Below are 25,586 nucleotides of genomic sequence, written 5' to 3' on the forward strand. Positions count from 1 at the left end.
GGCTGATGATTGCATGTTAATGGTGTTGCGAATTCAAGTCACTATAGCACAGTCATTGATGAAACAGTACAATCTTGCAGTTTTGGGCTTGTGTGAGACAAGATGGACACAATCTGGGATGCTAAACTTGTCAACAGGTAAAACCCTCACTGCTCAGGGCATACCACATACACAGAAGGTGTGGGCTTGATGTTATCTGGTGCTTTAACGGCATGGACATTGGTATCATCATGCATTATTACAGTCAGACTGTATACCAAAGTGCAGAAGATACTAACTGTACCATGTTATGCACCAAGCAACGAAGCGGTGAGGGAATATAAAATAGACTTCTATGAGAAACTACAAAATGTTGTGAACCAGAGAGCAAAGAAGGCTATGTTGATTTTGATGGATGACTTCAGTGGGAAAATTGAAAGCATAAATTCAGGCAGAGAACAGACCATGGCAAAAAAAGACCTAGGCAACACTAACAAAAATGGAAAGTGCTTCAGTGAGTTTTGTTCCTTCAACAGATTGGCTGTACGGTTTTTCTACACAAAAGAATCCACAAGGTCACTTGGGTTTCAACAGACCAACAGTCAGAAAACCAGATTGATCACATCTGTATCAGCAGTTCTTTTAGAAGATCAATGCAGGATGTCCACGCGAGAAGAGGAGCAGATGTAGGTTAAGACCACTATTTGGTCATGATAACACTCAAGTTCAAGCTGAAGAGGTACACCACAAGAGTGACCAAGCTGGGACTGAGATTCAACACTGAGCAGCTGAAGGATATAGAGACAAGAGCTGGTTTCTAAGTGGACCTGTGCAACAGATATGCACTTCTGACCAAACTCATCCTGAAAGACGCTACCATGGAACAAAATTTGGGAACAAACCACTACAGCCCAGAAAGAGACCTGCAGTAAAACACTGAGAAAAAGGACAAGGTGTCACAAAGAATGGATCACAGCAGAAACTCTGAGAAAAGGGAAAGAACGTAAGGACAGAAAAGCAGTAATCAACAATAGCAAAATAAGAGCAGCCAAGATGGAAGCTCAGAGACTGTATTCTGAAGCCAATGAAAAAGTTAAAAAGGTTGTAAAATGGTACAAGAAAAACTTTGTGGAAAACTTTGCACAACAAGCTGAACAAGCTGCAGGACAATGAAACTTGAGAGAGCTGTATAACATCACTCTGAGGCTAGCTGGGTCACAGCATACAGTGTATCAGCCAGCACAGGATAAGGAGGGGCACTCACTAACAAACCCAAGTGAGCTGCTCAGTAGATGGAAGGAACATTTTGAAGAGCTATTGAACTGCCCTGCCCACATGAACTCCTGACTTACCATCTGCAAATATACTGCTGCAAATTAACAGCAGCACGCCCACAAAAGAAGAAATCAGAAGAGCCATTTCCCATCTGAAAAGCAGAAAAGCACCTGGTCCAGACAACATCCCCCCAGAAGCAATCAAGGCAGGTAGTGAGACATCAGTCAACATGATGTATGATCTATTTGGGAAAGTTTGGGGCACTGAAGAGATTCCACAAGACTGGAAATATGGCTACCTTATCAAGCTTCCAAAGAAGCGCAACCTGAAGGAATGAAAGAACTGGAAGGGCATCACGTTACTGTCTGTTCCAGAAAAGGCATTCAATAGGATTCTCTTGGAGACAATGAAGACAGAAATTGATACACAGCTCTGCGAAGAACAGGCTGACTTCTGGAGAGGTCTTGTACTGACCAAATAGCAATTCTCAGAGTGATCGCAAAACAGTTGCTTGAGTGGAACTTCCCCCTGTATATAACCTTCACAGACTTTGAAAAAGCCTTTTACAGCATTGATAGACACTCTGTGGAAACTGCTGCAACACCACGGCAGCCCATCCAAAATTACTAACCTGATCCAACATACGAACCCTCAACATGCCAAGTTGTTCACAATGGTGTCTTGACAGACTCCCTTGGCATACTCTCAGGAGTGTTCTTGATCACAATGGACTGGATTATGAACAGGACAACAGAAGGTCATCAATGCGGAATTCAGTGGACGCTTTTCAAATAGCAAGAGGACACTGATTTTGCTGATGATGTCACCCTCCTTTCACACCAACATGAAAGTATGGAAGAAAAGGTCACAACACTAGACAAAACTGCCTCAATGACCGGACTGAGCATTAACAAGGGAAAGACCAAGACAATGAGGATCAACCAGTCCAACGCCACCACCATCACACTGGGAGGGGAGAACCTGGAAGATGTGGAGCAGTTCACCTACTTGGGGAGTATTATGGCCTGAGACACCAGAACAGATAAGGATAGTAAATGCCAGGACTGGGAAAGCAACAGCTGCATTCAAGACTCTCCATCCCTTATGGAGTTCAGAAATAATATCTGTGGAGACGATACTATGGATCTTCAACACAAATGTGAAGAGTGTGCTCTTGTATGGATGCAAGACCTGACATACTAAGAAGTCTTTAAATCACAAGCTATAGACATTCATAAACACATGCCTTAAGAACATCCTTCACATCAAACGACAAGACTTTGTCACAAATGAGGAGCTTTGGAACAGAGCAGGACAAGAACCATTTGATGTTCAAATCAACAGAGGAAAGTGGGGATGGCTAGGCCACACACTCAGAAAACCATCCTCCAGCATAGTCCATCAAGCTCTCAAATGGAACCCTCAAGGAAAATACAAGAGAGGAAGAGCTTGGGCAACATGGAGAAGGTCTACTGAGACCAAAGGACAACAACTGGGGTACTCCTGGAGCCAGCTAGAAGTTTTGTCTCAAGGCAGAGTGAAGTGGAGGAGACCTGTAGAAGACCTATGCTCCAGTCAAAGTACAAGGGTTTGAATGTTGTGTACAGACAGTATGCTGTTTTAAACCCAACTGGCCCAGTACGGCTTAGGGAAACCTCATTCCCAACATGGCAGCCCCCAGCATGATTAGAACCTGTTTATACCCAACATGGGCTCTCAGCACAGATGCTGGCTCATTATTTCACCTTTCACAACTGACATGGAGGGGACTGGGGTAGACAATTCTTTACCCAAATGCTTCTGTGCTCCAGCAGCCTGCGGTCTACAAAACTATATAGTCAGTCCTGACATGTTTCTGTCCTTAATATTTGACCAATTAAGTCCTTGTTTAATGAACTTGCCGGGGTGGCAACTGAAGCATAGCTGCACTTTAACTGGATGCAGAGGGCCAAAGAGAAATCAGGCAGGGGAGGAAGGCCTGCCCCAGAAGCAGCTGGGCAAGAACAGGTGGGGCCTGTCCTATTTTTCAGCGTTCTCTGCATAAATCTCAGAGCAAGACACAAAATTAACTAACAGCAAAAAAGAACCCAACCCAGTGGAAAAAAAGTAACACTGTTTCAAGTGTGTCTCCCCGCTCTCAGATCACCAGCCTTGCTGTGAACAAATCTGGGACAAAAGCTGCCAGTCTTTACTTGAGCAAAACTCCATTATCTCCAATTTTGCCCATAGAAAAACTCCAAGATCAAGCTCAAAACAAATTTCTAACCATTCTGCAGTAATGAGCACTGCTGCCTTGCCTTACTACTCATTGTATTCCCTTACTAGTCCAGCAGTAGAGGGGCACATAATTCTAACTTCAACAAGAACTAGATATTCCAAGTCAGTCCCAGGTCCCATAACTCTCAGAACAAACACTGCAAGCAACAAAATTGTTGTTGTTCCCATGAAAATAATGCATGTCACACCTTCCTAAACTGGTACTCTTTGGTCTGGCAACATCCCTGGTCCGACAGGACCAGATGTTCCTGGGCCAGAGAGCCCTGGAAGCTGGGAATCAGGAAGCAGGAGAGCTGGCAGTTCAGGGCTTTCCTGGCAACCCCACCTCTGCATCAGCTGCTGCATCAGGACTGGGAGCTGGGGCTACCACAGCAGGGCTGGGAGCCAAGCCGGGGCAGACCAGCAGGCATGTCTGGGCTGCCAGCATCAGTTGGACCACTATTTGATTTGGCAAATTCTCTCATTTGGGACCAGTCTGGTCCTAAGGGTGCTGGACCAGTGAGGTGCAATCTGTACTTCAATTGTACCGGCCCATATTCCATCTGCTTGGAATCATCTTGCTCAAGGGTAGGCAATAACCAGCCCACACTGCTTCCTGCAGCTCCCACTGGCCAGGAATGATAAACTGTGGCCACTGGGAGCAGCCCTATCTGCAGATGTGCAGGTAAACAAAGCATCTGGCAGTCCGCCAGAGTACCTAACTCTGGTGAACTGTGTCCAGCCCATAGGCTGGCTATTGCCCACCCCAGTCTTGCTGTTGCGAGGCCACATGCAGCAAACATACACACTCTCGCATCACCTGATGTAGCTTCAGAGGCACTACAACGTGTAGCTCATTCAGTTGCTGCTGCTTCTCCCGTTGAAAGGCCTCTAGCTCCCCCTCAGCAGTGTCCAAACTGGCTCCCACCACTTTCACCTGTAGAGAGCCAAGCCACGTTCAGATGTGAGGGCTTCATAATTTGTACTTAAACCGGCCACCAACACGGAAATGGTGCCTGGGAGCTGCTCTGGAACTGGTTTAGAAGTAGGGGCCCAACCCATCCATTTATACTATTGGCTTCTATGTTAGAGCAAAGGCAACATATGTCTTGTTTAAAAGGAATGTAGTACAGAAGGGCCATGTTATTTTGTTCTGCCCTGCTATCAGTAACTAACTTCACTGCTCAGGAACAGGATCATAGTCTTTCTAAAGTGAGGTGCTGTGCTGACTGTGTCAGTGCAAAAGTGACCTTTTTACTCAGTAAATGCCCTCCTTGTGGCTATCAGAACTTCTGCCCACTTGAGTGGCTAAAACAATAAGCTTTTATTCCAATTAGCTCTGGAGCATCCACAAGCTATAGGAATGGGACTGGATTCTATTCTGGCTTATGCATTATCCATAGCATTGTTCTACTAAATTCTACTAGGAGGATATTGGTACAGTGACAAGAAAAGAACCCAGTTTGATTTTCAGATCACACGGTGAATCAGAAAGTCTTTATCAAACAAACAAACTTGTAAACTGAGCATATTGGGTTGGATAGCTTTAAGCTACAGTAAAAATGGAACCTTACATCATGCTGTTTGTTGCAGAGCGTTTTTTTTCCAGAGCAGAATCTTACTTTAAATTTAAAAAAAAAACGTATTTTTGATTGAATACAAACTGAACTCCCTGATGAAAAAAGAGCCACAAGTTAATATAAAAAAATGAAATCACAAAGATTGCAAATTACATTTAAGTAAACTTAAGACTGTGGGATATTAAAATCATCTTTCAACAAAGCTGAGTTTTTTTGTTAGTTACTACTGTGATGGGTGTTCTACAAGTGCCTAAGATTTCCAATTTTTAAACCTTATTTGCAGTTAAATCAGACATTTGTGTAAAGACAAAACACCTCCCTGACTCTTTCACTCACCCCCCACCTACCTGCTCACTTCCCCTCTCATTTCAGAAAATCCTGTTTTTCACACAGCTATAACATGATTTGAATGAATAAGCAGTCCTGTAGCATCTTAAATACAAACAGTTTTATTTATTATGTAATTAGGTAATGATTTGAATGATGCAGCATAATAAGCCAGATCAACAGCTGTTATAAATCAGTGTAGCTCTTGAAGAGTTCAACGGTGATTTCAACAGTTTCCACCCTACCATCAACCTCAGCCTGGACCAGTCCACACAAGAGACCCACTTCCTGGACGATACTGTGCAAATAAGTAATGGTCACATAAACACCACCGTATACCGGAAACCCAAGGACTGCTATGCTTACCTACATGCCTCCAGCTTCCATTCAGGGCACACCACACAATCCATTGTACACAGCTAAGCACTAAGGTACAAGTGCATTTGTTCCAATCCCTCAGACAGCAACAAACATCTACAAGACCTTGACCAAGCTTTTTTGAAACTACAATGCAATAGAGGAGAGGGATAGCTCAGTGGTTTGAGCCTTGGCCTGCTAAACACAGGTTTGTGAATTCAGTCCTTGAGGAGGCCATTTAGGGGTCTAGGGCAAATAGATTAAAAAAAAAATCTGTCAGGGATAGTGCTTGGTCCTGCCAAGAGGGCAGGGGACTGGACTCGATGACCTCCCAAGGTCCCTTCCAGTTCTATGAGATGTTTATCTCCATATATATATTTTTATAATACCCACCGAAGGAAGTGAAGAACCAGATTGACAGAACCAGATGTGTTCCCAGAAGCCACCTGCTACAAAAAGACAGGCTCAACAAGGAAAATAACAGAGCGCTACCGGCCATCACATCCAGCCCCCGGCTAAAACCTCTCCAGCACATCATCAGTGATCTACAAGCCATCCTGGATAATGATCCTTCACTCTCACAGAACTTGGGTGGCAGGTCAGTCCTCGCCTACACAAAGCCCGTCAACCTTAAAACAAATTCTCACCAGCAACTATAGATCACACCACAGTAACTCTAAACATGGACCCAATCCCTGCAACAAACCTTGGTGTCAACTCTGCTCACATATCTACACGAGATACACCATCACAGGACCTAACCACATCAACCATCTCATCGGGGGCTCTTCCACCTGCACATCTACTAATATAATATATGCCATCATGTTCCAGGAATGCCTCACTGCAATATACATTGACGAAACTGGGCATTCTCTACGTAAAAGAATAAATGGACACAAATCACACATCAGGAATGGTAATATACAAAAACCTCTAGAATAACACTTCAATTTCCCTGGACACTCAGTAACAGATTTAAAAGTAGCAATCCTACAACAAAAAAATTGTATAAACAGACTCCAGAGAGAAACTGCAGAGCTGCAATTCATTTGCAAATTTGACATCATCAACCAAGGACTGAACAGAGACTGGGAGTGGCTGGCCAATTACAAAAGCAGTTTTTCAGCTCTTGATGTTCGCATCTCCACATCAGCTACTGATAATGGGCCACATCCTCCCTGACTGAATTGACCTGATTTCTCCTCTCTTGATGTTCACAACCTTGTCAACTCTGGCCATCCCCTTGACTGGGACTCCCTCCTTTTTGCAAGCTCATATATTTAAACCCTCCTCTGGAACCCCCCACTCATATATCTGACAAAGCAGGTCTTTGAACGTGAAAGCTCAAGCTCCAAAATATCTGTTAGTCTGTAAGATGCCACAGGACGACTTCTTGTTTTTGTAGCTCTACTGAATTCAGTGAAGCTATGCTGATTTTCACTGGCTGAGACTATGGCCTGATATCTTTACAATGGGACTAAACAGTAAGGGAAGAGGCTTAAAACTACATATTTTCAGACGTGCTGCATCAAGGCAAACTATAATAGAGACATGAGGAAATAATTGCTGTAAGAACTTTCCTTTCTAGAGATGCCTTTTAGCCTAAAGCTCATTACATGTACTATATATGCAGGGGTCACTTCAGTAGTAGCAGGCATCCTTCAGTCTACGTTGTTCAGGATCTTCTTTGCACTCCTCCTGAAGCATGCCTTTGGATCTTCAACAGAGGGCATCTTGCTGCACACAAGATCTGATGGGAAACTGTTTAATCTTGCAAGGCTGAAAGCTAAGTCTAAGGTGCGGGAAGTCCTCATCAGAGACATGCTATTCGCAGACGATGCTGCTGTAGTGTCTCACACAGAAGACCAGGGCTCACTTCATTCATCACTAAAACTAAATTCATTCACTAAAAACTTCATTCATCACTAAAACAATCAAATATAATGAGATAGCACAGTAACACTGCCTAGAATGGGATGTGATAATTCGTGTATTAAATTTCTGCTTAATAGGGCATAATGTAATCACCCTCATTATAATGTTCCCAGGTCTTTCGGTTTAACATTTAGAAATCCTGCCAACAGTGCCAATGGATCTTTGATGATCTTGAGACACTAGGACTTTAGTTTTAAGTTTCAGTGAAAAGATGACAACTCAAGTACCATACCATTCCCATTCACACACAACTAAATGAGGCTCGCCGGGAAGTTGAGCTTGTACCTTTTTAGCCAAAGCATCATATTCCTTTTTGAGATTGTCAATAACTTTCTTCTCCTCCACTAAAGCCTCCTCAATGTCTAACCGCTTCTCCCGGAGTTGAAGAGTATTTTCAAAGAGTGCCTCATCACATTCTGAGAAGGAAGGTAGGTTCAGATTAAAACAGAGGGGTGGCAGCATGGATACACAGTCAACACCATCAACTCAGACAGGGTTGAAAACAATTGATAAGACTTATTGCTATGCTAACAACCTTGACAAGGTGTAGGGTGTTTTTTTTTTTGTTTGTTTTTTTGTGGGGGTGGGTCAGTTCTGGACTCATGGAAGGGTTGGTATCTCTGGCAGAAGGCGTGGAGCTAGGGCCAGACTCCCCCAGCCAGTCCTTGCCCTTCATGTGGCAGCTTGGAGCCCTGGGGTGGCAGTGACTGCAGCTGGCAGCCCTGGAGGCTCCAGCTGCAATTTGAAAGGGGCGGGACTCCCAGCCACTTCTGCTGCAGTAGTGGCAGCTGGGAGCCCTACTCCCTTTTAATTTCTGGTCCCCAAGGCAACTTCCCATTTGGTTTCCCCGCTTTTGACAGCCCTACCAGTAGGACCAATATTGCTGCTGAACACTACAAGCAAGGCTGCCAACATGGGGAGCAGAAGGGGCAGAGATATTAAAGCACTGCCACAGCTGTCAGCTCTGTACAGGACAGTACTGGCCGTCAGTTCTTACTGGTGCGCTGTACCACTTTCACCTCTGAGATCAGTGTGTCAAATAAAACACTAAGCATGTGTGAAAAACAGCAGACATAATTCACAAGTTCAAGTAACTATGCAAGACAAACCACACTGAGAACACAGCAAGTAAAGACAAAAATTCAAATTCAGTTCTCTACCTCCTCCTTGAGTCAATAATTTGTATTTTGCAAATTATTTTTAGCTGTTTATCAGGATTTTCCTCTCACCTCAGTATGGAAGGAAAGAATATGGATCACAATACCATTATCAAACTGACAGAAATCAGTTATGAAAATATAGCAAGGCAATTTGTTCATAAATTCTACCGAAATCAGAAATAAAACAACCTATAAAGCAGTTAAAAAAAATACAGTTCATAAAAATACACCAGGCCAACCTCAAACATTTACTAAATTCATGGTTTCACTCCCTCAACAGAAGAAGTTATCTGCTCTTGCTGAATGGGTGGGCAGCATTTTTACAAAGGGAATGAACAGAGAAATTTAGAAATATGCCTGGCAATGAGCAATCATTGACTGTACCCACTAGATGGCACTGAAGAACTTGATTTGCTCTCCGAAACTGGGAAAATGCAGGCTTTCTAGCCTTGAAGGAAAACCAGCACCGCAAACAAGTCTATTTTTTGAGTTTTTAAGGAAAGAGCATATTTTAAAGGCACTGCTCAGACAGAAAGTAATGAAATGGCAAATGGTCCTTCAAACACAACAATTAATTCATCACACATTGTATTGTACATTTACGCACTGCCTTTTTTGTTTAAAAAAAAAAAAAAAAAAAGAGGCAGTACTCAGCTGGCTCCCCGCCACTACCCCAACACAGCCAATCCCATGATTGGGGCTGCCAAGGTCCCAGTACAAAAAAGCACTACAATTACTTGCCTTCAAAGTGATGTCGTAATACATATGCATTACACTACTGTACTTCCATTTTACAGAGGAGAAAACACACTGTGTCTGCTGCCAAGAGTCTCTCACTGAGTTGCTGACAGAGCTGAGAAGAGAACCTAGAATCGCCTGGTAACTTGTCCCCCCACCTGTACATATTTCAGTGTTGGCTACAGGTATGCAACATTTCAAAAAAGAAAGCTGTTTTTTTTTAAACACATTTTTAACAAATAAAAAGTTGAAGGCAAATGTCAAGGCAGATCTTGTTTGAATTTAGTTCCTTTTTAAATTGTAAGAATTAAATGTTTTCCCTCCATTTATCTTCCCCTCAGAGATGGTAACTGTGGTGTACTAGGCTTTGTATAACTGCAGTTATTATAGGCTGATGAAGGAAAGAAACAGTGAAACTTATGTGACACGTAACACCTGAAATGTACGTTCACCAACTGCAAATAAGCAGTTGCTATGTAACACACAGGCCAGATTTAATCACCATGATTCACATTAGCTGTGTCCACACGTGCACGCTACTTCGAAGTAGAGGCACTAACTTCGAAATAGCGCCCGTCGCGGCTACACGCGTCGGGCGCTATTTCGAAGTTAACTTCGACGTTAGGCGGCGAGACGTCGAAGTCGCTAACCCCATGAGGGGATAGGAACAGCGCCCTACTTCAACGTTCAACGTCGAAGTAGGGACAGTGTAGACGATCCGCGTCCCGCAACGTCGAAATTGCCGGGTCCTCCATGGTGGCCATCAGCTGGGGGGGTTGAGAGACGCTCTCTCCAGCCCCTCAGCTCACTGGTGGCCGCATGGAGCGGCCCCTTAAAGGTCCCCTCCCCCGCCCTGACTCTGCAGGAAGCTGAGGCAACGTGCAGGCTGCAGCCTGCACACGCGGGCAGCCTGCACAGCCCTCAGCCCACCACACAGCGGCGATGGCTGCTCAGCAGCCCCCCCAGGGGACACCCCCCCCCAGGGGGGGGCCAGGGCAGCCAGCCCAGCCAGAGGGCCAGGCAGTCTGGGAAGCGGCAGCGGGGCCCCTCCTGGACGGAGGCCGAGCTGCGGGACCTGCTGGGGCTCTGGAGCGAGGAGGAGGTGCTCCAGGTAATGGGGAGCAAGAGGCGGAACGCGGATGTGTTCGCTCGGCTGGCCGAGGGCCTGGCTGCCCGGGGTCACCCTGCCCGCACTCCGGACCATGTCCAGAGTAAAGTCAAGGAGCTGCGGCAGGGTTACGCCCGGGCCCGGGATGAGGCCAGCCGATCTGGGGCCGCCCCCGTCACTTGCCCCTTTTACAGGGAGCTCAGGGACATCCTGGGCTCCCGGCACACCTCCTCCCCTCCGGCCACCCTTGACACCTCGGCTGACGAGGCCCAGCAGGCCCTGCAGCCGGAGTCCGCCCCGGAGGCAAGCCCCGCACCCCGGGGGCCCCCCCCGGAGGCCATCCCCGGGACATCGCGGCAGGAGGAGGAGGAGGAGGGGGGCTCCTCCTCCGCAGAATCCAGCCTGCAGATCCTCCTCCTGCCATCCCGGAGCAGCAGCAGGGCCTCCGACCCCTGGGGATCTCCGGACCGTGGGAGCAGACCCACAGGTAGGTACCCCTCTCTGGTGGACACCCCTGGGCTTGAGGGGTGGGGGTAACAGAGATGTGTCCAGGGCCCCCCACACGCTCACATGGCCATGGCCCCAAGGACACCAGGGCCATGGCCCTCACAGCACTGCAGCCATCAGCCCCTGCCCCCCCACCACCCTGCATGACAGTGCCATGCCCCATCCCCGGGCCAGGGGGGGAGCGGAACCTCGAGGGGCCCCCGGGCGGAGGGGGTGGGACACCCCGCAGCAGCAGTATGTGATGGAGTGGGGGGAGTGCCAAAGGGAGACTCAGGCTACATATGAGCCACAAGAGCCGAAGAGCTCCCAGGGCCAAAGGAGGATCCTGGCGCTACAGCTGGCAGGTGACACCTCTGCCCTGAACAAACAGGAGGGAGGAGCCGAGCTGGCTTGGAATTGGGGGGCAAGGGCGGGGGCCACAGGTAGAGGCTAGGGGAAGGGAGAGCTGGTAGGCAGCCAGCCAGAGGAGGGGGAAAGCTGCATCCCAGAGGGGCCCCCCTTGGGGTCTTCTCCCCACGACGGGTTGGAAGGACTGTCTCTTCCGACAGCTGGTGCTGTCACTCCTGCCAGAAACTGGCCATCTGTGGTCTAAGAAACCTCTCCTGCTCTCAGACCCTGTAGGCTGAAGTGAGAGTCGCTCCCACCAGGGGACGGGGTGCAGGGCAGGGGGACCCCTGAACCCCGTCCATCACAGCAGCATGTCCCGGGGACGGGGATGGGGAACCTGCAGCACAGGGCGGGGGGGACAGAGGCCACGGCTCAGGGCCCACACTAACGCCTGTCTCCATTCTTCTTTCCCCCCTCCTCTCCTGTGTCCTGCACCTGCACCTGCACCATCCGAAGGACCGGAAGAGAGCGCCGGCGAGGCCTCAGTTGTCCCGGAGAGCCCTCCGGGACCATCGCTCCAGGGCAGCCCCTCGGCCGAGGAACCACCGGCCCCACAGAGGGGAAGACGGCGGACCCCGCGCCTACTACCGGCGACGGCCACGGACCCCCAGCTGCTGGCCATCCTCCGCCGGCAGCTGGAGGTGTTGGAGCAGTACCTCCAGCTGCAGGATCGGGCCCTGGCCTGGCGCCAGGAGGCATGGGGGGCCTATATCCAGACATTTAACCGCCTGGTTGAATACCTGGCCCCCCATGCCGCGCCGGCCCAGCCATCGCCCGCCCCGCCCGCTCCTGCAGCCCCACCACCAGGTGCTCCGGCCGTCGCCGGGCCGTCCGCCGTCGCCCCACCACCCACCCGCGAGGGTCACAGCGCCGAGGGACCCCTGGAGCCACCTGAGACTCGCCGGCACCGATACCTTCCGGTCCAGCCCGCTCCCACCCAGCCGCGGACCAGACTGCAGGCATGGCGGGGCTCCCGGCCGGGCACGCCCAGTGCTGGGCTCTAGGGGCGAGGGGCCCGGGACGTGGCCCCCCCCTTGTTGTTGTGTATATAGTTGGACTGTTTTTTTTTGGTGCCCCCGTTTGCCCCGTCCCCCCCATGTAAATAGTTCTCCCCGTTCTCCTCCCTGGATTTCTTTTTGGTTGATGGCGCACACTTGTTTGCTTTGTTGTTGTATTGTTTTATTTGTGCACATCTTGCTTTTGTTGAACGTTTGTCCTTACTTTTTGGTTTGTGTTTGACATATTTATTGAAAAAAAAAAAGTTTCTGAAAGACAAAAAAAAAGTTTACGTTCAGCCACAAGTTCGTGCTGTCATTTGTCCAGGACAAGTGGGGGGGGGGGGCGGTGGGGTGCTCCATGGTGTGGGCGTTGGGGCAGGAGTGTGGGGGAGGAAGGGGCGGGCAGTAGGGGGCCTGGGCAGAGTTCACCCCGCGGCCTGTTGGTCGAAGTGGGCCCGCAGGGCCTCCCGGACCCGGGTCCCCTCGGGGTCCACCTGCCGACTGGGGGCAGCAGGTGGCTGCACGTGTGCCCTGCCGGCCTCCGCGGCCCAGCCCTGCAGAAAGGTCTCCCCCTTGCTCTCCACGAGGTTGTGCAGGGCGCAGCAGGCACCCACAATCTGGGGGATGTTGTTGGGGCCCGCATCCAGGCGGCTCAGGAGACATCGCCAGCGTCCCTTGAGGCGGCCAAATGAGCGCTCCACCACCTCGCGCACACGGTTCAGGCGCTCGTTGAAGCGCTCCTGGCTAGCGGAGAGATGGCCCGTGTAGGGGTGCATGAGCCACGGCTGGAGGGGGTAGGCCGCATCTGCGATGACGCAGAAGGGCATGGTGGTGTCCCCCAGAGGGATCTCCCACTGGGGGATGTAGGTCCCCGCCTCCAGCCGGCGGCACAGGCCCAAGTTCCGAAAAACCCGGGCGTCGTGGGTGCTGCCAGGCCAGCCCACATAAATGTCCTGGAAACGTCCCCGGCTGTCCACCAAGGCCTGCAGGACGACTGAATGGTGGCCCTTCCGATTGAGGTATCGTCCTCCACTGTGCTGCGGGGCGCGGATGGGGATGTGAGTCCCATCCAGAGCCCCGAAGCAGTTGGGGAAGCCCAGGGTGGCAAAGGCGGTGACAGTGGCATGTGGGTCCCCCAGCCTCACGAGCCTGTGCAGGAGCATGGCGTTGATGGCACGCACGACCTGCAGAGAAAGCACATGGGACAGCCCCAATGAGGGGTGAGCAGGGTGTGCGTGGCCCTGCCCTGCCCTGCCCTGGCCCCCCTGCTCTGCCCTGGCCTCCCCCTGTGGGTTCTCTTACCTCCATGAAGACAGCCCCGACGGTGGCCTTTCCGACACCAAACTGCTGCCCCACGGATTGGTAGCTGTCCGGAGTGGCCAGCTTCCAGACAGCGATGCCGACCCGTTTCTCCACAGGGAGGGCACGCCGCATAGCGGTGTCCTGGTGCCTGAGTGCGGGGGTGAGCCACTGGCACAGCTCCAGGAATGTCTGCCAGGTCATCCTGAAGTTCCTGAGCCAGTGGTCGTCGTCCCACTCCCCAAGCACCAGCCGCTCCCACCAGTCGATGCTGGTGGGGTAGCTCCACAGCCGCCGGCGTGTGAGGCGGGGGGTGGAGCGGGGTGCTGCAGGGGTAGGGGTTGAGCCCTGCTGCCCTGGGGGCATCTCCTCCCCTGGGGCAAGAAGGTACTCAGCTGCCTCCCACATGGTATGGGCCAGGGCAAGCCCTGCTCCTGCCGGGAGGGCTGGGTGGACCTCTAGCTGCTGCTGCTGCTGGGGGTCCATGACTGCAGCGCCCGGGGTCTGTGTGCCTATGGCTCCTCAGACCGCGTGCTGTGCAGGCTGAGTGTATGTGGGAGGGGCCCTTTAAGGGAGCGGCTAGCTGTTGCCCCGGAAGCGCTAGTCCGCCCGTTGACCCTGTCTGCAGCTGTGCCTGGCATCCCTATTTCGATGTGTGCTACTTGGGCGTGTAGACGTTCCCTCGCTGCGCGTATTTTGATGTTGGGCTGAGCAACGTCGAAGTTGAACATCGACGTTGCCGGCCCCGGAGGACGTGTAGACGTTATTCATCGAAATAGCCTATTTCGATGTCGCAACATCGAAATAAGCTATTTCGATGTTGGCTTCACGTGTAGACGTAGCCATTGAGTAGTACTCTTCCCCACAGTGGTCTCATGAGGGCACTCAACAATGCAAATGAGGCACACATTTACAAATCACGTATCCCTCATGTTCGTCAATGATAAGGGGCTGTTGACAAGTGCGGTTTTGGTTGACAGACAGACCCCCTTCTAGACGACTTGTTTTGTGGCAACTGAAGCCTCTGCCATCACAGCAATTGCATCAGAGTATGCAAATGAGGCATGCAATTTGTAAATAAGCATCTCATTTGCACTGTCAGGTGCCCTCGTTTGCATGACCCTGCTGGCAGCGGCATGCCATGCAGACGTAGCCCAAGGGAGAAGAATCTGGGCCACAATAATAAAAGCTAAGGAAAAAAAAAATCCTGGTTTTGAATTGAAATTCAGTGTTACCCATAAATCTAAAAAAGTAGTGTGTGTGACACCCTGACATTCAATATTTACCACCAGCTGTGCAATTGGGCGGCTGCTCAGGAGCAGGTCAGGTGCCCCCCACCTAATTAGTAGAATGCCCACAGCCAGCAGCATGTGTTTCTATTGGAAATGCACATCTGCACATACCTTAGCATACATAACAAAATGTATTCCAGCCACAGATGGAAAAAATGAGAGTGAACATTGTTCACCACTATCAATTACAATATGTTTTGTACAATGTCTTGTGAGGTCTGATCTTAAAACCCTCTATCTGCTAGATATTAGTATCTCATTGGTTTGTACCTGTTACTGTGGTTTGTGAACTTATGAAGTTTGGCTAGGTTTGTGTTCCTGAAACATATCGTGAGGCTGAAAACACCCACAAACAGCCTTTCAGATACAACAGTAAAAAGGCCAAACAATGTGAATGGCTTATTGAGGAAATGCACCCAAGCAAACGGATTATTCCAGGACCTGTGTACAATGCTCAGAGAGAGCACTGCAATAGGAACTGTTTAATCCAGATCCCAGCAAAAGAGCTTTCCAGCAAGTGGAGAAAAGATATAAAATGCGGACATTGACATCATGGAGGGACCTCACTCTCTCTACAACAATACACCTGGAAACATCTGAGGAACAATGACTGGGAAGTGATGGTCCCAAACTGGAAGGATTTTTAGCCTGTATATGAAAACCTGGGAAAGCCAAGGCAACTGTGCTGTAACAATCTGTCAGCCTATTTAGCACTATGGGTGAAAATTTGCTAATGTACATCCTATCTACCTAGTGTGATAAGCTCAATCAGCTTTATTTACTAAGGTAGTCTGCTTTGTTCCATTTGTTCTCTTATAATCACTTAAACTCACCTTTTATAGTAAATAAACCTACTTCTTTTTTATTTAAAAATCCCAATTTGTGCATCTCTCTCTTTACCTTGAGAGAGTGGTGAATTTTTATAAGCTTTTGTTGTGCAGCTCCTCTCTATACAGAACAAGACAATATTATTTTAAGGTCACTCCCCAGATCGTGTGTGCACCAGTGTGTTGGTTAAATCCCTCATCTGAGCATTCTCACACAGATGTGACTGCAATCTGTGTCTACATATGGGTGTGGTCTCACCTGGGTGTGTGCTGGAAAAGGGCTTAAAGGCCTGGTACAGCAATACAACGCAACGGAAACCCAGGCTGGTAGGACTGGAGGTTCAGTGGAGCCTCCACATCTGGTGGCACCTGAAAGTGAGGTTCAACCTGTCACAGACAGCACCAGAAAATACTTGCTCACTTACTCTTCGGGCAAACAGAGTCATCAAAGACTTCATCTTCAGATCCTGAATCTTCTTCATCACTCTCCAAGCTAGACTCATCATCACTTTCTTCATCACTATCCTCGTCTTCATCTGGGAAAGGAGAGCAGTATTGTTAGCATTCAGAATACTGTGCTTCTGATCTGTGACAGGCCTGGTGCCTGTACAGGAGGCAAATGGAGCCCTAACAAACAATACCATGCTACTGGCTTTCAGAAGTCAATTATTTAATTCAAAGAGTGCCACTGATGGTAACAATGCTTTACACAGTACTAAAGACCCCAGTCCTATAATTGATCATGTGACCAAACTGCTGCACCTGGACAGAGCCCTGTTGAAGTCACAAAGGCTCAGCAGTCCACCAAGACACTGTCAGTATCAGGGTCAGAGCTGGAGGTCCATCCATCACAGGCCTTGACATATATGTATGTATGTATGTATGTATGTATTTGAACAAGACAATATGATGACTGCTTCCTGCTCAAGGATTCTATTTCCCTACTAGATACTTTGATCTCACTAGGCCAGACTGGTACAGTATGTCCCGCTTATATGTAGTATCTTACCTCTACAAAAGTGGTCCTATTAAATAAATGAATACCGAACTGAAAGGACTCAGTGGGAATTAATTCATATTGGCATTTTCCCCCAGCAAATGTCAGGCAAGGGAAAAGGTGACAGTATATTATACTATAGGGTTACAGTAGGGACCCTAGAATTATAGAGGATGGATGGATTTTTATTCTTAAACTACTTAAGGGTGCTCAAAACCTTTTGGAAAATGTCTCTATGGACTGAATTTTCTTATGCTTGTATACAACCCCCGGGTGAGCTTTTAGGGAAACTGGTACAATGCCATGTGGCTATTTTTGATGAGATGGGAAAAAAAAGTATTCTGCTGTAAGAAATATCAGGATGGTTTGTTTGAACTCAAAATCAGTGACGAAATAGTTTTCTTTTTATACCTAGTATGGAAAGGTTACTTAGAGCAAAATTGCTCTACTGGTATGTTATTTTTGCTGATCGCTACTTATGAGATGGAAGAACAGTACCCACTGACTCTCATCGCCAATGTTTCAAATATTTTAAATGAGGTTAAGAAAGAGATCCATGGGAATCAATCCACAGGACAAAGAAGTGGGGAAAGGAATTAACAGGTACTGGTCCATGCACAGTTAAATAAAAGCACCTTCTTTCTTCTTTTTTTGCATTCCTTTATGTATGTATCTTTTTACATATTTATAATTATTCTGAATCAAAACCTTATCATTCTGCTGAGGACATCAACCACAAAGATGTCCTGTGTGTTACTGCCTACATTTTGCTGTCAGTTCATATTTTGCATGATCCCTCCTTGAAACCAAATGTCAAATCAACAATAAAGGAGAAATATTTCAGATCAAAAGCACTGTCTTACACTAGACAGTTCAGAACCTCTCTGCTGAGGAAAATCCAATGAAGTGAGTTATTGGAATTGATCTATTAATTGACTAATGGGTGATTACAGATTGAGTCTATGATTATTCATTAGTCAATGGCTAAACTGAAAGGGAAAATTAGAGTATGTAGATTCTAGGCTGACCGCTATCTACAGATCAGGTACAGAATAGACAGCAGCTGAATGAAACTTTGCTTCCCTTTTCCACCCAAAATCCACTTGCCTCAAAACTGACTTGAAGGAAACCAACTTTTAAGGTCTTTTGACACTAGAAATAGAATTGTGCAAGAAACGTGATTACAACACTATTATCCACTTTGATGCCTACAATAATGTTTGGTCCTGTAGTATAAACTGAACCCAATCATATGTTTTGTTTATGACTAGGAAACAGGCTAAAGCCTCACATCTGTCCAGAGCTTCAGCAAAATTCTGAGACACAGTTCAGTGCACTCTCTACTTTAGAAGGCTGAATTACATAAACAAATATATAAAACTAGAGAAACAACATATCCAACCTCTGTCTCCTTCCACATCTTTCTTCTTAACACGCTTGATCTTCTTCTTCAGGACCTTAGCGAGGAAGCTGGCAAATTCATTGTTCTCTCCAAGTGACGCTTGAAAGGTGGCATAAAGTGCCTTCTCGCGTTCCTGAAGCTTTGCAATCTCGTATTTTTTATCCTCCATTTGCGTGAGGTAGTTGTCTAATTTCCACTTAAAAATGTAAAACAATTTAATAGGTTTTTAAAGTGATAGAGAACTGTTGAAGCATTAGCCTTTTACACTGTTGTCAAGCACCTGTTAGAGCTTTCTAGCATATACATGAAGGCAGCAATGCCTAGTAGTGAGCAAGGGATAGGAGGTTGGGCTCTCTGCTTTCTATTCCCAACTCTCTTGCCAAATCACTTGCAGTGTAATGCTGGGACATCACATCACTTCACTACACTTCAGTTTCACAATCGGGGCAAGCTGCAGACCAAGGGAAGGGGGAGTTCCCTAGAGCCTTGCTCCTCCAAGGAACAAGGTGTGGAGCATGCTTTCAGAATTCTTAAAAGAGCAACATTCTGATACGGAAACAACAGAATCCAAACCACAAATATCAAAATCATCCTTTTTCAGGTGGCATCTGACTCAGATGATGAAAATTACCATGCATTGATCTGATCTGCTCCGGATCACTATCGAGCAGAACCCATTATCAGCATGGACATCTGTCCCCTGGAATAGTGGCTGAAGCATAAAGGGTCACATGAATCTTTTGTGCATCTGGCACATAAATGTCTTGTGATGCCAGCTACAAAAGTACCACACAACTCGGGATGTAAATATCATATAAAAAGTTAACCATTTAAATGATTTTAAAAATTCGGTGTAAATGGTTAACTGATTAAAGGAAGAGGGCCTGGGGATAGGTTTGGCTGGTGCAAGGTTACTGGGGAGTAAAGGCACTTGGAAGTAGCGTGGGCACTTTGAAGTGCCCGCAGCTACATGGCATGCTGACACGTCAAAGTTTGACACTTCGAAGTTGCCACAGGAGAGAATTTGCCTAATGAAGTGCTGCATATGTATCAAATCACTTCATTAGTAATCTCCCATCATCCTGATTACCATGCCCCCTTCGAAGAAGGGGGCAAGTGTAGACCTAGCCTTTCCATTCTATGTTATAATTGAAATCAATATATTTTAAAATGTAGAAAACTTTCAAAATATTTGAATAAATGATATTGCATTATTGTTTAACAGCACAATTAATATTTTAATGACTTGACAGCCCTATTTGAAAGGACTGTCCTTGTATTATCACTGAAAATGTCTTGTTTCATAAAATTCAGCATTAAAGAGTTGACTAGTGCATAAGGGAGGCAGAGGGACTTTCCTGCCTCTTCGGCTGTGTCTACACTAGAGATTTATGTCGACAGAAGTGCAGCGTAGACACTTCTGTCGACAGAGAGGGCTTTCGGTTGCCAGGCAGCCCTATTAGCAATGCAGTCTGGCAGTTCTCTGTTGACAAAGTAAGTTGTGTGTAGCAGCAATCTGTCAACAGAGGTAGAGGTTTTGTCAAGATTCCTCTGTTGACAGATGCTTCTAGTGTAGCCATAGCCTTTCTGTGGTGTTTGTTTCCAGACCCATCAGTTGCTATAATAATAAACCAAGTAAGGTATCTTACATACTTGCATGTCCTCCACCTCATTGCTGAGGCTGTTAACACGCTCCTGGAGCGTGTCCTCATGTTTCTCAAAGTTCTTAAGGAGAAGCAGCTCCTCAAACCATGTGATGTGACGTAAGTCAGCACACTTCATCTGTGTGTCCAACTTCAGCTTCTGGTGCCGCAGGAGACGGAGCTCAGCATCAAAGGTGACCACCAGTTCATTGATCTGGAGTGTGGAAAGAAGCATAAGTGGAGTGGGAAAAATATCAAGAAATGAGTCTAAATAGTCTCAGAGGGGTAACCGTGTTAATCTGTAGCTTCACAAATAACAAGCAGTCCATAAACCTTAGAGACTAATACATTTACTAGGTGCTACAGGACTGCTTGTTTTTTCTGAGTCTAAATATGAGAGACAAGAGACGGAGGCAAAGAAGAAAAATCACCTGCCTGTTAAATCAACAATTTACCTGCAACATTTATTGTAAGCTATTTTGGTATTCAAGATAACAACCTTAATCCTTGGAAATCTTTTTTATATCCATGGAGCAAATATAAGAATCACCAAAAATACCATAGAAGTGATTCTATGCCTCACATCATCCCCAATTAATCTCCAAAGAAGCATCTCACTTTTCCATGCTGACCAGAACTTTCATGTAATTTGCGTACTGCAGCTGTAGACCCATGTTACAGAATTCCGCCTCATTAACCCTCTTGCAGAATGTCTGCTAACTTCTTCTTTGGAAAGGTACAACTGGTTCAATACCATCATCTGCCAAAAGTAGGTTAACAATATGGTTTCTTTCAGAGGCCAGGTAATACCCACAGTAGTAGTCTAGTGCTCTCTTTGGAGTTAAATGTATCTGCTCCACAATTTGTTCTAGTGGAGTCTCCTGGACTTCCAGTCTACACCTACACTACAACAATCTGCCAACAGAAGTTATTGTTGGAAGAGATCTTCTGACAAAACTTCTGTCGACTGATCACGTCCACACACACGCGGATCGAGAAAGCAATCCGCTCTGTTGATAGAGAGCAGCCAGATTCCACAGCCCTCTCTCGACAGAATGGCCAAACAGAAGTTCAGCAAACAGGGCTGGTAGGTGAACCAGAAGTCCTTTCTATTGACAGAGGACCCTCTACACAGCTTCTAAACAGCTTTTTTGTCTACAGAATTTGTCAACAAAGGAGTTATTTGTCATCATGGGGAGGCAGGACACCGTCGGCGGAAGTGATGAGTTGACAGATTGTTGACAAAATGCATTTTGCATGCAGATGCTGCAAGTTTTGTCAACAAAACCCCAGTTTGACTGACAAAACTTTCTAGTGTAGATGTAAACCCAAACAGCAATGCAAAAGCCAAGGGCTGCCACAAGCATCACTGCAACAGCTACTTTGTGAATTGGTTTTGTTTGGGCCACAATGGGTCACCTTTGAAAATTTCCCTTTTATTCTCCTACCCTCTTGATCAAGATCTCCTGAAGGTAAATGTTTTTGATCTTCTCCCTTTTTAAAATTTCCAGTTCCATCTGTGTTGGCTCTGCCTTTCCAATCTCAATAACCTTTGGTTGCACCGGGGTCACTGAGGATGCTGTTCTCATTAATTTCATACTTGAGCCTCTTGACAGCAACTCCATTTCTTTTAGAGAAGGCGCAGGAAGGAACTTTGCCCCAAAAACTGCAAACGATGAAACCTCTTCCACCTGCTCAGAGAGCCTATCCTTGGTGCCCTGCTCTTGTTGGAACTCCAGGAGAATCTTGTCATCATACTGGAATTTTTTTTCTGGTGTCTCCTCCGGATGTAACTGAGGGATTGGGGGAATAGGGAGTAGTTCAGAAGCATCCAAAGCTGATTGTATGGATTTCAGTTCTTGCACCAAGCAGTTGATCTCTTCATTGATGGCCACCTTGAGGTCCCTAAGGGAGATGATCCATTTGTTCATAGTCAATTTCTTTTCATGCACCTGCAAACAGGAGGAAATCTAGGTGACTTTCCAAGGACACTTCTGCAGTATAAAGTCTTCTCTGACACAAAACGTTGATCAGTGGTTTATCTAACTTAAGCATTTAAACTTTCAAAATAGTTTAACACGACAGAGAAAGAGAGGTTACTTATCAATAATCTTTTCTTTCAACATGTCACCTCTGCATAGACACACAGTTAGGGGACCTCTTGGCATTGAGCTGTGGAATCTTTCTTAGGAGCAGGGTCTGTTGGGGCCGCTCACACCCTCTCTCCATTGCAAAAGACTCCATAGGTATCAACCACACGTCAGATCCTTCCAGAAGCAGCAAAAGCTCACTTTCAATGGGGGCAGGGTGTGGCCAAAGGGGCGGCAGAACAGAAGGAAGAAATTGGGGGTCTGTCTCTCTCACCAAGAATAACTGCTCCACTGTGGCCTTATCACCCTGTTTCTACATGCTTCCTCACCTCCTAAATCTCAGAGGGGTAGCCATGTTAATCTGTAGTGTTATAAAACAATCAGTCCTGTAGCACCTTAAAGACTAACTAATTTATTTATTAGGTAATGAGTACTGAATGAAACACAGTAGGTACCAGAGCCACCTCAGTCTGGGCCTGGGAAAGCGTTTCCAAGGTTTCAGCACAGTGGACATCTCTGCACTCTGCAACATCTCAGTTAAGGACCTAGAGGAAATGCTGGAGAGCCAAAAAATGCTATTTGAGGTCTTACTCAGTACTCCCGCCTTGGAATCATGAACCATTCTATTGATTTTGTCCAGAGAAATTTCCACACACAAAATGTCAGAGCCTCAGCTGAGTAGCCTGGAGATCTGGGTCTTACTTCTCACTGTGAATACTAATCTACTTTAATAAGTGGCTTACCCAAGCAACCGGTGCTTGACACTCACCACCAAGCTATGCTGGCTTATTTCAATCCATGTATCCTAAGCCACTTGAGTTTGGTACAAAATCATTTCAACTAAGGTTGATCTTAGTGGCAAGTACTTTGTAGACAAAGCTACTGCAAGCAACTCAGCAGCGTCAACTGTGCTGGATCCCCAGCACTAGACACCATTAACCCAGAAAGATCGAGAAACCTAACACCACCTAGCCTGTTAGCTGGCTACTTCAGGCATGTGGTACACCAGTTAGCAGTGCTGAAATCTTAGCACCAGGATCAGATGACCCAGACTGTTCAGAGAACGCAAATGCCATGTACAATGGAAACCCGACTTCATCATCTTCATCATCCATCTGAGATCCAAGATGAGGGAGACTGTGAACTTTCTTTGATTAACCTGGATTAATCTGCTGATATCCATGGTGTTAGATGACCTTTGTGCTCAACTATGCTGGCCTGAAGGACCTGGGAATGCCAGCAACACAGTGATTGCGCCAGGATGTCAGTGCTGAATTCTGTTGATCCAGAAGGATCTAGGAACTTTGACACTGCAACAGTGATGTCTGAACTGCCGCAATAAATTCAGTCAATCAAGGGGGACTCAAGAACCTTGATGGATAGGGTGACCATATCTCCCCCAGCCAAATATGGGACACGGAGAAGGATGCCATCCCTACCAAAATGGGATGGATGCTCACTCTTACATTGGAGTCAGACAGTGATTGCCCTGTAGGGGCTGCCACTCTTCTTGGGCGTGGGGGTGTTCCTGGCTGCAGGGGGGATAGGGCAGCTGTGGCTCTCAGCTACCCCTTGACTTGGGGCGCTGAGAACAGAGCTGCCACCCTGCCAGCAAAGCTCCTGGCTCCCCCAGCTGGGGGAAGCTAGGCAACAGCCACACCGCTGGCCTGGCTCCCAGTTCCCCCAGCCAGGGGAAGCTGGTCAGCAGCAGCACCACCGTGCCAGTCCAGTTTCCAGTTCCCCAAGCCAGGGAAAGCCGGGCAGCAGCTGTGTGGGTGTGGCTCCCAGCTCCCCCAGCTGTGGGAAGCTGGGAGGCAGCCACACCAACACACCAGTCCAGCTCCTGGTTCCCACAGCCAGGGGAAACCAGGCAGCAGCTGTGCCACCATGCAGGTCCAGCTCCCAGCTCCCCCAACCAGGGGAAGCTGGGCAGCAGTCACACTGATCTAGCTCCGGGCTCCCCCAGCTCAGGGAAGCTTGGTGGCAGCTGTGCTGGTCTGGCTCCCAACACCCCCAGATGCAGGGAGCCAGAAACAGGCACAGCAGCCGCCTGCGCTAGGGGAAAAGGTGGACTATGGGGCTCTTAGCCCCTTTAGCAAAATAAATCAGGATGCCTTCCTGGCACCTGAAATATGGGACTGTCCAGCCCAAAACAGGACAGATGGCCAGCCTATTGATGGAGCACTGACACTTCTGGAATCTTGGCTGCAATAGGACCCAGGGACTGCAGCATCATGTTGACACAATGAGTATCTCAGTGTCAAACTGGCTCAACATGGAGGAATATCAGTATCAGGACTATTGAGATCAGACCAAGGTGATGGATGCCACATAAGGAGATCAGAGCCACTTAGGCTATCAGACATGTAAAGTTAATGCTGGATATATATTAGCAGACTTAATCAACTGGGCTTGAGGAGCCTCCCATATCAGCAGCGCTGAGTGAGGAAGCCCTTCTGCTGCTGTAGGTCACCCAGACAATTCCCAGACAGGACAGACAGAACATGATTCTTCCATTAGAATAACCAAGAAAAAAAAACAAAAGAACAGAATCTAACTAATTAAAATGAAAAGGCCCTGGAAGGTAGGAGAAAAAGAAAGAAACCAGTGGGGAAAGCCTTGAGGACATTGCATGTGCTCCAAGATCACTGCACCTTCAGCAATTAATAAGGAACTGAAGTGCTGGTGGGGACCGTGTCCTCTTTTCTCCCCTCAGAATTCTCTATAAGGGTGGGAAGGATGAGTACCCCTCAGTGGACCGTGCTAACTAGAAAGATTCCATTACTCCATGACAGGAGCCTCTATTCCCACAAACATCATTATGCAGATGCTACAGAAAGAACTCTTAATTCTCTCTGGCTGGGTCTATGCCAGCTGGGGGAAGCCAGGTGGCACCTGCACCAGTCTGGCTCCCAGCTCCTCTGCCACCTTGAATTTTTTCAGGCATAAGGGGCTGGTGACGGAGGATTTTTGCCAGCAGAGGCATGTCCACATGGCTTCGGCCAGCAGGGAGATCTGGCATGGCTATGGCTAATTAGCCATGTGATTACGCTAATGAGCAGCCATTTGCAATTGTGAGACTGCTCATTTCCATGTAGCTGCTGTGTTGACCCAGCCTCTTTGTTTTTATAATTATGCAAAATAGCAGGTTGAAAGGGCTAGGTCACTGAGTTTCTGGGGCAAGTTTATTAACCTCTGCATGATAGTGTTTTTGGAAGCATGAAAAAGATGGATGTTTCTAGTAAAGGGCTCAGAAAATAAAATTCCCCTTCTTAATATATTTGCTTGGTCAATAAAGGCCATCTGAAGGTGACTGTAATGGGTATGGATTGATGCAGTCTTGAGGTTGGTAAAACATAAAACCCTGACAAACAAGCACCAATGTGCAGTTAAAACAGACCTTACATTGAGGTTACCATGTGTGAC

General features: G+C 47.4%; 1 protein-coding gene across 1 annotated transcript in view; it reads right to left on the bottom strand.

Annotated features, from left to right (window-relative positions):
- The window catches only part of CFAP44 (cilia and flagella associated protein 44), a 117,657-nt gene that overhangs the window by 7,060 nt on the left and 85,011 nt on the right, over positions 1-25,586 (bottom strand). Inside the window, exons 28-33 of the mRNA XM_074983552.1 lie at positions 21,519-22,022; positions 20,081-20,284; positions 18,428-18,623; positions 16,454-16,564; positions 7,998-8,128; positions 4,331-4,447 (exon numbers count right to left, since the gene is read on the bottom strand). Of these exons, the coding sequence (XP_074839653.1) occupies positions 4,331-4,447; positions 7,998-8,128; positions 16,454-16,564; positions 18,428-18,623; positions 20,081-20,284; positions 21,519-22,022 (1,263 nt within the window). The remainder of the gene's footprint in view (positions 1-4,330; positions 4,448-7,997; positions 8,129-16,453; positions 16,565-18,427; positions 18,624-20,080; positions 20,285-21,518; positions 22,023-25,586) is intronic.

Source organism: Carettochelys insculpta, chromosome 1 (assembly GCF_033958435.1).
Source record: "Carettochelys insculpta isolate YL-2023 chromosome 1, ASM3395843v1, whole genome shotgun sequence".
Lineage (NCBI taxonomy): Eukaryota > Metazoa > Chordata > Testudines > Carettochelyidae > Carettochelys > Carettochelys insculpta.